A 13,103-nucleotide genomic window follows, 5' to 3' on the forward strand; every position below is an offset into this window, starting at 1 on the left:
TGGGATAATTCTGGGCTGCAGCTCCAAAGATTACACATGGCAGATTAGCTGCATGACTTTAATGGGACACACGGGGCTAAAAAGCCTCCACAAGGTTTTAGAGGCTTGCCTGCAAGATCCCTGGCTTTACCTACCTTTCCTTCTCTCTCCTTCAGTTTATTCAAGACAAAATAACTGTGCTGCACTTCAAAGGAAGCTGTGTGAATAAATACCCTGCAGTTAATTTCTTGCCTTCAATGCTTGTTCATTTGTGGATGACAGATAACATAGTGTGAGCTGTTCCAACCACAATTTAAGCACCTTTCCACAGCAGATATTGTTTCTGAGGCTTTTTAATTGTGGTGTTTATATTTTGCAACGTGTTGATTCCTGTCTCCTTTAACTAATATTGAATGATCTAATCTGTGTCTGCTAAATGCATCTATTTTAGCTCTATTAGAATAACCCTGTAATTGAATGCACATGGGCTGTAATGGAGTAGGCAGCACTGTACAATATATACATTTAATGGAACCACATATGGTCTGTAGATGCACTTAGCATTAGAATCATACAAGATGGGGGTTGGCAGAGACCTCAGGAGGTCATCTAGTCCAACCTCCTGCTCAAAGCAGGACCAATCCCCAACTAAATCATCCCAGCCAGGGCTTTGTCAAGCCGGGTCTTAAAAACCACTAAGGATGGAGATTCCACCACCTCCCCATGTAACCATTCCAGTGTTTCACCACCCTCCTAGTGAAACAGTGTTTCCTAATATCCAACCTAAACCTTCCCCACTGCAACTTGAGACCATTGCTCCTTGTTCTGTCATCTCTCACCACTGAGAACAGCCGAGATCCATCCACTTTGGAACCCCCCTGCAGGTGGTTGAAGGCTTCTATCAAATCCCCCCCTCACTCTTCTGCAAACTAAATAAGAATTGATGTTACTATGATTAGATGAGCTGCTTGGATGCTAACCTGTATTTGTTTTCAATTGTAATGAGGGTTAAACGGGAGAAAGGTGCCCAATAGGGAATCTTTTTCTTCTTTTAAAGAGTAGTTTTGAGTACCCACCCAACTTTAATGCTTTTGCTTCTTTGTTTTACAGAAAAAAACCATTGATGTTTACAGAAGAGAGGTAATGTGACCTTCACTTCTTCGCAAATATTAGGTGTTTTTCTATTATTATTGTTGGAATTTGTGTTGCATTAGTGCCCAAAGATAGGTGCTTCTCATACACACGGATCAACGTTGTTCCTGCCTCCAAAAGCTTTCAGTCTAATGCATTTTCAGGAAATCTCTCCGCATTGCACTGCCCTCATTTCTAGCAATGGTGGGAAAGCTCAGAGTGGGATTAAACAATGTGGTGGTAAAAACACTCCCCCCATCGCTGAATGCTGATGGAGCTGCACCTGTGGTAGAGCCATGATAGGAAATATCTCCAAAGTTGCCAGCATAGAGACAACCAAGTAGCAATGATAATTGCACACCTAAATGCTCCAGAGCATCTGGAGGTGATCAGACTCATTGTGCAGACAGAAGTGCCGTTGCAGCTATTATTCCATTCTGATAGAGTATGGGGAACTCCGGCTAATTACTTGCACATTATAGAACATTCTCGTGACATTTGAAAAACCCTCATGAAAATAACCATGGTGATAAAATCATTCAGGGATTCTGGACTCCATGGACACCCACTTGTTAGGGGTGATGCAGAAACTATTGTAACTGTCCCGCTATCTTGCAGAAGGGATGCAGAAGTAGATGACCAGCTTTCACTCACATGACTGCAATTCTACTAACTACAAACCATATCTGTGCCTCTTAGATCATGTACTATCAGCAGGTCCTCATGAAGTCCACAGTGAAGTCTTCCGTCTCCCTTGGAGGGTAAGCTCTCATTCCCTTATGCCCCTACATTAATTAGTCTTAAATTCTCTTCCGTTAATGAGATGATTAACCTATTTACTCTGGCAGCTGGTGACTGACTAGGGCAATCCATTGCATGGTCTCACACTGTGTTCTTTACACACAGTGTCTCAAGGCTGTGTAATAACTGGATTGGAAAGTGGTGGTAAAACCAAGATCACCCATAAAGCAGAGAAGGCTCTGAGTCCCAGTCCTGGCATGAAGGCTCAGTTCTGCTTAGCCATAAACTGAAATGGAAACAGGATCAGGTCTTTCATTAAGATTCCGGTTATAACCAATAGGAACTTTGACTAAGCAGGGACTGAGTATAGGTACCCTATCATATTCATCAGCACCACCATTGTTTTGACAGAAAGTCAGTATCCTGAAGGGCTGTGAATGTAACCCAGGTTCTGGGTTAAAAGAAAAAGATTATTTGGGAAAACAGGGTGGAACAAAGCACCATCAATAAAGAAAACTTTCTGGTTCCAGCAGTGGAAAGCACCTGATCTACCAGTTTGTTAGACAGATAACGTATCTGGGCGGTGGAATCCAGCTGTACAGTATCAGAATGCAACAGCTGCTTTTCACAAACTGCTTTGCTGTGATTCAGCTGTGTCTCTGTCTCCCATCCGTTGGCTGTGGTGGGCTGAGTGACCAATGGAGATGGACACTTCCCCTCCCCACCCTCCACAACCCGCTTTGCCGCCATCCGCTGGGTGTCCGTGTTTTAGTTCCTGATGTGGGTGTTCTGCGGAATGCGGTGAATGAAGTCACTTGGGGGGGGAGAGGCGGAGGGGCGTGTCTACACTGCCCGTGGCAGCCAGCCTCCCAGCCCGGGCCCACAGACCTGTACTGGCTCTCTGAAAATAGTTGTGTGGACAGCACTTAGAGGCTGAGGCTGGAGGTCGGGCTTTGAAGCCTAAGGAGGGGAATGAGCTTCAGAGCCTGAGCCGCGACGGCTACACGGCTTCTTTCGGCGTGGTAGCATGAGCCCCGAGAGCCTGTTGACTCGGGGTGGGTGGCTCGGTGCCGCAGACAGTGTAAACATATCCTGGTTGTCCCACGTTGTTCAAAGTGGTGTCTGAAGGATAGTCCGAGTGACGGGCTGCCCTTCCTCCCCTGTCCCTACTCCCCATTGGGGTCTTTCCCAAACAGATCTCATATCATGCCAATTACCTGCCATGCTCTCAGAACAGAAAGGCTCTTGGGATGGGAGACTAACGAATTACAAAGCATGTTTACCAAGGACTGCAGCTATGTGACCTGGGCGCTGGAAACTTAGATGGCAGAAGATTGCCAGTGATGGACACTGACTGAACATCCAGCCATACCGTCATAAGGACCTAGCAAGATTTGATGTGGTAATGCTCGATTGGCAAAAAGAGGTTACATCCCTTTGGCATTTGCCATGAAATTAATGCCCAACCTCAGACATAGGTCACTTATTTTCTTGCAGAGGTTTGCATGTGCTGGGCAGTTACGTTGGAGTCCAGTCCAGGCACATCAAGCCCCGCCAGCTGTTTTGCATATAGTGCCACCCTCTCTTGCGATTTTACTGCAAGTCTCATGAAATTTGGTGTTTTGTCTTAAAGCCCCAGCTCTTGGAGTCATGTGATGACATCAGACGATCCCAGTTTTCATTTAAAACCCCCCCACAAGTTTCTGTCCCTCGTGATTGTGGAGGAAAACCTGAGAATGTGACCTCTAGAGACTCAAAACCCAGAAGGCAACTCCCTTTCCCCCAAAGTGTATTACAGGATATTTAAACATTCATGAGTTTAAACCAATCTCATGATGTGGGGCAGGGGCTCGTCACTCAGGAATTTTGAGTGCTTGGGATTGGCAATGCTGGGACAGGGGCAGTTGTGGGCCTGGGAGATTCATAGATTTTTAAGGAGAAGAGACCATTTATGATCATCTAGTCTGACCTCCTGCCTAACACAGGCCAGAGAATCAATCAACCGAAAGTGCGAGGGGACTGTGATGTGTCATAGTGGGATAATATTTGGAATTGCACACAGACAAGCCCTGCCTTCTCCTGGGAGTGTAGAGAGCGTTCAGGTCACGGGACTGGTACAGCCCTGAGGATTTGGGAGGCTGTGCACCTCTTACCCAGCACTGTGTGGCTATGGAGAAAGGGCGGGGAAGGACAGCAGGGTCCCCGAGCCCTATCCCCAACTCCATCACACGGGGAGGCCACCATTCCTATCTTTCGGCTGAAGCAGTCTCCATGCATTGGTGGGGCTGCTGCTCCATGCCCCCTGGGGAGGATTCCTTCCCCCAGGCCCTGCAATCTACCTGGTACTGAGCCATGGTACCTGGGAACGGATTTCCCCAGGTGGGTGTGAAATGGTCACAGTATTGAGGAAGGCCTGGGAGGAAGGCAGTGTGGGCTAGTGGTTATAGCGGGGGAAAAGGAATCAGGAGTTCTTGTTCTGTGCCTGTCTCTGCTTCTGTCTCCCCTCTGTGGCCTTGGGCAGGTCACATACACCTCTCTGTGCCTCAGTTTTCCAGTCTGTGAACTGGAGCTGAGGACACTTGCCTACCTCCCAGGGGTGCCGTGATGCTTAATTAGCTAACAGTTGCTGATGAAACACTTCACACAAGAGTGACTAGCCCTGTCTCTATACTGGGTCAAACCCAGTCTCTAGAGCTAAGCTTCCCTCAGCTTTGAGGAAATGTAGCCCTTGAGCCAATCTCAGAGATCAGGCCTTATTTGTTAGGGCAGGGTCAGTCTCCAGACAGTATGCACACAGCAGAGTGCTTTATTGATCCAGGAGGAGCTGGAAAGCCTGGATCATTAGAGGGACAGTGCAATGTAACCTGGGCTGATGGGTTTAGATTTGCAGCTCGATTAGAATATATGGATTGGTCTGAATGATGCGAGCACTGAATGCCTTGGCATTTCCACTGAGAAGATAGTATCAAGTGTGCTGGTGTCAAACCCCAATATGCTTTGGGTATAGTTATAGGATCTGTGCCAAAATATCTATTAGCATCACTGCGGTGGACAGCACGCACCCAGCTGGGAACCCGTGACAGCAGCTTAGCCTGGGTTGAATTTTAAACACAGAAACCAGACAAATTTTTCAAAAGTGAAGAAGGGGAAAAAAACTTTCACAGCGTGTTAATGAAATTGGGTGTAATTACAAGTCTGGCCAGCACCTGGAGGTGGGATGTTAAATATTTCTCTGCTTTTCTCTAACGAGAACAGAAGAGACTTTGGCTTCATTCGTAAAGCAGCTCAAAGTGCTCTGCAGAGTAATGAGCTATACAGAAGCTGTGGAGAGGAATGTGATAGCCAGCTGGGGCATGCTCAGCCAGCTCCCATCTACCCAGGGTTCCCTGAGACAGGATGCTGGGCAGGACAGCCCCTGGGAGGGAGCCCATTGCAGCAAAATTTAAAAGATGCTGTTTTTGTAAGGAAGCTGCTCAAGGTCCTTCTAGAAGTTGTTCCCGTCGTCCATCAGTCAGGTTGTCTGGATCCTAGTTCAGGTTCCTGCAACATCCGTTTTCCTTTCTGTCTGCTCCCTTCCTTTCATATCAAAGCAGCAAACCATTCTGTGAGGGAATCTGAGCTCCCGATTCCTGGGTTCTATTCCTCGCTCTGCTTCTCAAGTCACTGTGGGTGTGTGTCTTAAGTTCAGCTCCCAAACACTGGGACCACCCCCAAGATCACTGGCCACTTTTGAAAGACAACATACAGGCCCACATTTGGTGGGTGTTTTTGTTGCGTGTTGTGGCTGTATGGGAAAAGATTAATTGTTCTTATTAATTATTATTCATACTGCAGAGGTCCCATTCAGGATCCAGGCCCCGTTATGCATGCACTTAGGAAGAGGTCCAAGCTCTGTGTAATAATTTTCTTAGGTTTATAAACATACTGGTTGAAGTGCTGCCTGCAGCCGATCATCTTGGTTTATTCTCAATTATTTTCAGGCTTGTGAAATACTGTGAACAGTTCCTCTCCAATGATCCCATCATGTCTGGATGCCTCCCCAGCAACCCCTGGATAACTGATGACTCTGAGTTCTGGGAGCTCAATGCAAAGCTGTATGTATTTGTTCTCCCACCAACTCGTGGCTTACAAAGCCTTTATATTGCAGGATATTGGAAAAAAAGCAGCATTGACCTAATCATGATATCCACTCTCCTGTGATAAGTGGCGATGCTTTCCTATTCTTAGCATGTGAAGTAGCTTAACAGCGAAAAGGCCAGTGGTCCTTGGGCAGTGTTGATACCTGTACTTGCAGTATCATCTGCCTTCTCTTTAAGTGTAGTCTTCCTTAATGGTGTGGGAGTTCATAAATTCATAGCATGCCTCTAGACCTAATTCTGCTCGTGGATGAGTGTGAAGGGTTCCCATTCACCCGAGAGCAGAATGTGGCCAATTATGAACAAGGGAGCCTACTTACCTAAGTTATAGGTGTGGACCCCAGTCCTGAGGTCCTAGGCAGGCAAAACTTCACCAAGAGATTTCCCTGCCTAAGGACTGAAGCATCAGACCCATACAGTGTGTCCCCTAAGGGATCTATTCCATTGCAAGTGCACACATGAACTGGTCAATTAAACTGGGTACACCGCTGTGTTGTGATGCTGAAGGGATGCAATGCCCCCACACATTGCAGCCTCCAGACAGATATTTTATGTTGGATTCTAATCTCACGCCAGTGTAAATCAGCAGTAGCAAGCCAATGGTGTGGCACCAGTATAGAACTGGTGTAAATCAGAGCAGAATCAGCCCCTCATTCCTGATCTCACTGTGCAGAAGGTTGTTTAATTACCACTTACCTAGTGGGCTGACCTCAGGAGCTCATTACAGCAGACTGGAAAGCAGACGGCGCTGGGAAATCTCTTTGCACTCCAGTGAAGGGCGTTCTGTTTTTAATTAATATGCCAAATCCCGCAGCGAGCAGTGACCTGACTCCAGAGGGAAACGGTGGTGTTTGTGCTCAATGTAGTGCCCATCTTTAAAAAAGGGAAGGATGAGGATCTGGGGAACTACAGGCCAGTCAGCCTCACCTCAGTCCCTGGAAAAATCATGGAGCAGGTCCTCAAGGAATCAATTCTGAAGCACTTAGAGGAGAGGAAAGTGATCAGGAACAGTCAGCATGGATTCACCAAGGGCAAGTCATGCCTGACTAATATAATTGCCTTCTGTGACAAGATAACTGGCTCTGTGGATGAGGGGAAAGCAGTGGACTGTTATTCCTTGACTTTAGCAAATTTTTGACACCGTCCCCCACAGTATTCTTGCCAGCAAGTTAAAGAAGTATGGGCTGGATGAATGGACTATAAGGTGGATAGAAAGCTGGCTAGATTGTCGGGCTCAACGGGTAGTGATCAATGGCTCCATGTCCAGCTGGCAGCCAGTATCAAGTGGAGTGTCCCAAGGGTCGGTCCTGGGGCCGGTTTTGTTCAATATCTTCATTAATGATCTGGAGGATGGCGTGGATTACACCCTCAGCAAGTTTGCAGATGACACTAAACTGGGAGGAGACGTAGATACGCTGGAGGGTAGGGATAAGATACAGAGGGACCTAGACAAATTAAAGGATTGGGCTAAAAGAAATCTGATGAGGTTCAACAAGGACAAGTGCAGAGTCCTGCACTTAGGACAGAAGAATCCCATGCGCCGCTATAGACTAGGGACCGAATAGCTAGGCAGCAGTTCTGCAGAAAAGGACCCAGGGGTTACAGTGGACGAGAAGCTAGATATGAATCAATAGTGTGCCCTTGTTGCCAAGAAGGCCAATGGCATTTTGGGCTGTATAAGTAGGGGCATTGCCAGCAGATTGAGGGATGTGATCGTTCCCCTCTATTCGACATTGGTGAGGCCTCATCTGGAGTACTGTGTCCAGTTTGGGGCCCCACACTACAAGAAGGAGGTGGAAAAATTGGAAAACGTCTAGCGGAGGGCAACAAAAATGATTAGGGGACTGGAACACATGACTTATGAGGAGAGGCTGAGGGAACTGGGATTTTTAGTCTGCGGAATGAGGGGGGATTTGATAGCTTCTTTCAGCTACCTGAAAGGGGGTTCCAAAGAGGATGGATCTAGACTGTTCTCCGTGGTAGCAGATGACAGAACGAGGAGTAATGGTCTCAAGTTGCAGTGGGGGAGGTTTAGGTTGGATATTAGGAAAAACTTTTTCACTAGGAAGATAGTGAAGCACTGGAATGCGTTACCTAGGGAGGTGGTGGAATCTCCTTCCTTAGAAGTTTTTAAGGTCAGGCTTGAGAAACCCCTAGCTGGGATGATTGAGTTGGGGATTGTTCCTGCTTTGAGCAGGGGGTTGGACTAGATGACTTCCTGAGGTCCCTTCCAACCCTGATATTCTATGATTCTATGAAACCTTTGCAGAGTGGAAATCCCTACCAAGATGCGCGTGGAGCGATGGGCCTTTAATTTTAACGAGCTGATGAGGGACCCGAAAGGCCGCCAGAACTTCCAGCTGTTCCTGAAGAAAGAATTCAGTGGTGGGTCTGTGTTCCTGTCCCTCCCCCATCACCCTCTCAGCATCACTACAGCATATTTACAACACAAAGTGGTATTTTTAGAAAGCCATTATAATAGGGGCAGTGATCTGAGACATTAATGGGAAGTCTTAAGAAGTGACGTTGACGTTTGCGGAGACAGGCTGTAGAGTCAGTGCATGCAATGCCATCTAGTGGCAGAGGACATAAAATTCAATAGCAAAGAACTCACTCTGCAAAGTGAGCTGGTTTGTTGCCAGACCACCTACAAATCAACTGATGCTAATAAGAAATTGCATATGTCAATTTTATATGCACTTAAGGTGAAATTCATCCTTGTGCAGAGAGCCATCAAAAAGCCTATGCCAAACAGAAAGCCTCAGGGTGACTGTCATAATCGGAGACATAATTTCAGGAGCTTGGCCAACAAATATTGAATCAAGTGAATTCAGTTGTGGATTTTTATTTCACTCAGCCATCATTTTCTTTGTCCCTCTCCCACCCTTGTCACTGATCCCTCATTGTTCAGGAGAGAACCTGGGGTTCTGGGAAGCCTGTGAGGACCTGAAGTATGGAGACCAATCCAAGGTCAAAGAAAAAGCAGAAGAAATTTACAAGTGAGTGTTAGGATGCCTTGGTTTTCAGTCCACCTTCCTGATGTGTTGCCATCCCTATCCTTGTCTTGTGTTGCTCTCCTCTAGGAAAAGTGTATTGCTGAGTATCTGCCGGGATTTCCTTTGGGAGCCGGCATGAAGCATGCATGTGGGATAGTCCCACTGTAGGAAGGAAGTCCCTTTAAATAAAGAAAACAAACGTTGTTTTATTATAAAGCAATTTTCCCCCCTCCCCTTTCCACCTACACGATTCATACAAGGGAGAGGGTTAGTCTTTCTGGGAGACAAAAGCTCTGGGTTCTGCCTAAGTCTTATTCTGTGAGGTTCAGCCTCCTCTATCCAGTCTGGAGAATGGGGATGGTATTATGTCCGTACTTCTCATTAGTGTTATGAGGCTTCATTAATTAATATTCAAGAAAGCGCTTGGAGCTTTCTGGATGAGGGGCTAACCCAAAGCCCATGGAAGTCTTTGGAAAGACCCACATTGGGTTTTGGAGTAGGTCCTGAGTGCAAAATATTGTTAATACTGTAAATTGTGGCATCAAAGCATGTGATTGTAGGTGGTGCATGAGGTGGTCATTCTGGCGAAAGGGAGGTTTACTACCCTACGGTATGAAAAAGAACCAGGGGTGAATTCTGGCTCGCAGTTGAAAGCACTTTTCGTTCCATTAGTGGAAGCAGAACAGTCTCTGTTAGTTCTCACCTCATGAAATTGACTGTTTCTGGTTTCAGACTCTTCCTCGCTCCAGGGGCAAGGCGCTGGATTAACATTGATGGCACAACGATGGGCATCACAGTCAAAGGTCTCAAGCACCCTCATCGCTACGTTTTAGATGCTGCTCAGACTCATATTTATATGCTCATGAAAAAGGTTTGTCATTTGCGTACAAATCCAGATGGCATCCCAGCTTGTCTGTGCCTTTCCGTGTCTCTGCATGCTAGCTGCCATTGCTCCCAAGTGATCCCTATTTGAAAGGAGACCACTTGCTGCCCTGCAGTGGGAAAGAAGTGGTTCATGCCATCCCATTGTAAGGCAACATGCTCTAGTTAGTAGATAGAACTCAGGGCTGTGAGCTAGGAAATTCCAACTTCAAACCTTAACTCTGCCACTGACTCACACCGAGCCTTGGACAAATCACTTAGCTCCTCTACGGTTCATTTTTCCTATCTGTCAAGTGGGGATGAAAAAACTGTCCTAGATTATAAGGCTAGGAGTGACCATTATGATCATCTAGTCTGATCTCTGGTATAACACAGGCCACAGAATTTCCCTGAATTAATTAGGGTTGTGAGGCTATATTAATCAATGTTTGTACAGCACTTTATGGTGCTATATGAGCATTGATTGTCATTATTGTTTTGTGGAGTTATAGATGCCCACCCTATTCGGCATCTATCATTTTGCATCCCAGATCAAGTCAACATGTGGTAGGATGCACATTTTAGCAGAGTGTGTTCCAGCGATAATTGAGGGAAGGTTCATAACACTGGGGTACAAATAGGTGACTTTTGTGCCAAGAACATATGCTGTGGTGCTGCTCCTGAAAAGTAAGCTTTTTGTCCTGTGTTTACATGCACTTTCCCCTGGTCCGTAGGCAGGCACCCTATTGTAGATGTGATGTTTGGAGCTGTGTTGACTCTCAGCTAGATCAAGGCAGTGTAGTCCATTAGACTACGGTAACAAGAAATAACGGCCCAGCTGGGACCTCCCCTCACGTATGATCTAGACAGGACACTTAGAAAAGAGGGGCACTGGGGGCCAGACCTGCATCTGGGGGGAATTGGCATTGCCGTCAGCGGAGCTGTGCTGTTTTGCACCAGCTGAGGACATGGCCCAGCACTAGATTTTGACGCAGACTGCGATGACAGTGAGGGTCCATCTACACTACAGTAAAAGACCCCTGGCTGGCCTGGTTCAGCTGACTCAGGCTGGCGGGGTTCAGGCTGGAGGGCTAAAAATGGCAGTGTAGACGTTCGGGCTTGGGTTGGAGCCTGGTCTCTGAAACACCACGAGAGGGGTGGGACTCAGAGCCCAGCTCCAGACCAAGCCTGAACGTCTATTTTTAGCCCCGCAGCCCGAGCCCTGTGAGCCTGCGTCAGTGGACCTGGGCTCTGAGACTTGGGGAGTGGGTTTTTTATTGCAGTGTAGACGTAGCCTAAAAGACCTTAGTCTTGAGCTAGGCTCATCAGTCCCCTTTTCATTCTGAATTCTACATCAGGGACTTTCCCGTCCCATGAGAAGCTGTTAGTTTTAATGAATGAGATCTGTTGGGCGAGATTTCCAATTTCTCAGCCTCATTGGCTCCTGAGCACTGTACTCCAAGATGATTTTAATTAGGCTGTTTGCAATTCGTAACTACTGGTTTCCCTTTTCCCCCCAGTAGGACTCTTATGGTCGCTATTTAAAGTCTCCAATATACAAGGAGATGTTGGCCAAGGCCATTGTGCCCCAAGAGACAGTGAAAAAAAGGCAAGTAAATTGCGGTGTGATTGTGGGTTATGTGCTTTTTTTATTGTGCTGGGGCTACAAAGAGCCTGAGTTTCAGCAAAATGACTGTGATTTAGACATTTGTTTAATTACAGTGGATTTAAGTCTTGCTGATTACCCTGTTTGTTTGTGAACCCCGTGGAAATGGCTTGTGTGCAGTCAGAGCCTATCTGGCAAGTGCTAAATCCTTTTTGTGACTGCTGAGCTAATCATTACCCGCCCCCAGAAGGGTGCTGTACATCAGGCCTGAGAGAACCTACGCAGGGTTAAAGTGATCCCATCCAAAGCCCTCTGGGTTTTAAGACAAGATGGGGTAACTCTGTTCTCCTCCATGGCACGTGGCATTTGTGTGGTGTGAGCACTCGCAGCCCTGCGCTCAGGTAGCTATTTACACCAGTGCAAAGCAGAGCAGAGTAATAGTGTCTGACACTCCCTTTTGCGCTGGTGGGAATGCGGGCACAAGGTGCAAGGCACTGGAAAATCAGGCTCCACAAGACTGTTTCCAGATCAAATGCTGGCTTCTCACATCAGCTGTCACAGCAGTTTCAGGGACTTTTGTGGGGGGAGGGTTAGCTCAGTGGTTTGAGCATTGGCCTGCTAAACGCAGGGTTGTGAGCTCAATCCTGGAGGGGGCCACTTAGGGATCTGGAGCAAAAAAAAATTGGGGATTGGCCCTGCTTTAAGCAGGGGGTTGGACTAGATGCCCTCCTGATGTCCCTTCCAACCCTGATCTTCTATGATTCTGTGACTTCAGGCAGCCTGGTTTAAGTACAGCCATCTCATCAGGCCGAACTTGCCATGTCAGAGCCAAAAGGGGTGGCTTGCTGCCTCTGGGACAGGGAGCTCCTCTTTCTCTGTGCCCCTGACAGCCCATAACCCAGCAAGTAAGGAGTAAGGGTCTCACAAACTCTGCTCTCATAGGGCCGGATCCAAAGCCCATTGAAGTTAATGGAAAGACTCCAGCTAACTTCAGTGGGCTTTGGATCAGGTTCTTACTGGGGGCCACCACTCCAATGGCCGGTCGAGTTAAGGTCATTGAGGAGGAGTTACAGATGCCAACTTACCCCATGCTTCAGGCACGTTGGGATCCCTATCAGGAGATTGTGTCTCCTCTGCAGAGACCCCACCGGCTCTTGATTTGTTCTTGTTCCTTCCCAAGCGGTGCGGAACCCTGGTCCAGGGCTCTTCCAGGCACTACTGCAATAGAAGATGATAACTGATTAGGATTCCTCCCTCCCCTGCCCCCAGCAGATGCAATGTGCAGCTCAGTAACACCCTCAGCTGCCGCCACGGTCTTGCCGCCCTACCGCACATCCTGGAGAGGCCGCTTGTAATCCCGGCATATGCATTAATGTTTGCAGATAGCTGCTCCCGGGATGTAATATTCACACTTCAGACAGCATCCAGCAGATGCTGAGAGAGAAAAACACATCAAAGGCTGCCTATTTGATACTTGTTTTCATTGTTGTTGATAATGATTCCATCGTGGAAAAGCAAAGGAAGTGGAGAGAGAGAGAGAGAGATCTGTACGTCACAGAGGACATGAAAGCTCCTGTTTAAACAGCCAGAGAGGGGCATCACAGCACGATATGCCTTGCAAGTAGAGGTTATAGAAGAGCCTTGCTCTAGGTC

The 13,103-nt window shown here is 47.2% G+C and overlaps 1 protein-coding gene across 5 annotated transcripts in view; it reads left to right on the top strand.

Annotated features, from left to right (window-relative positions):
• Positions 1 to 13,103, top strand: part of RGS9 (regulator of G protein signaling 9) — a 72,801-nt gene that overhangs the window by 45,740 nt on the left and 13,958 nt on the right. For all 5 annotated transcript variants that reach the window (XM_073310533.1, XM_073310534.1, XM_073310536.2 and 2 more), the window contains 7 exons: positions 1,090 to 1,119; positions 1,810 to 1,871; positions 5,832 to 5,945; positions 8,257 to 8,372; positions 8,899 to 8,986; positions 9,716 to 9,854; positions 11,368 to 11,453. In XM_073310533.1, coding sequence (XP_073166634.1) covers positions 1,090 to 1,119; positions 1,810 to 1,871; positions 5,832 to 5,945; positions 8,257 to 8,372; positions 8,899 to 8,986; positions 9,716 to 9,854; positions 11,368 to 11,453 — 635 coding nt within the window. The remainder of the gene's footprint in view (positions 1 to 1,089; positions 1,120 to 1,809; positions 1,872 to 5,831; positions 5,946 to 8,256; positions 8,373 to 8,898; positions 8,987 to 9,715; positions 9,855 to 11,367; positions 11,454 to 13,103) is intronic.

This window comes from Lepidochelys kempii, chromosome 14 (genome assembly GCF_965140285.1).
Source record: "Lepidochelys kempii isolate rLepKem1 chromosome 14, rLepKem1.hap1, whole genome shotgun sequence".
Lineage (NCBI taxonomy): Eukaryota > Metazoa > Chordata > Testudines > Cheloniidae > Lepidochelys > Lepidochelys kempii.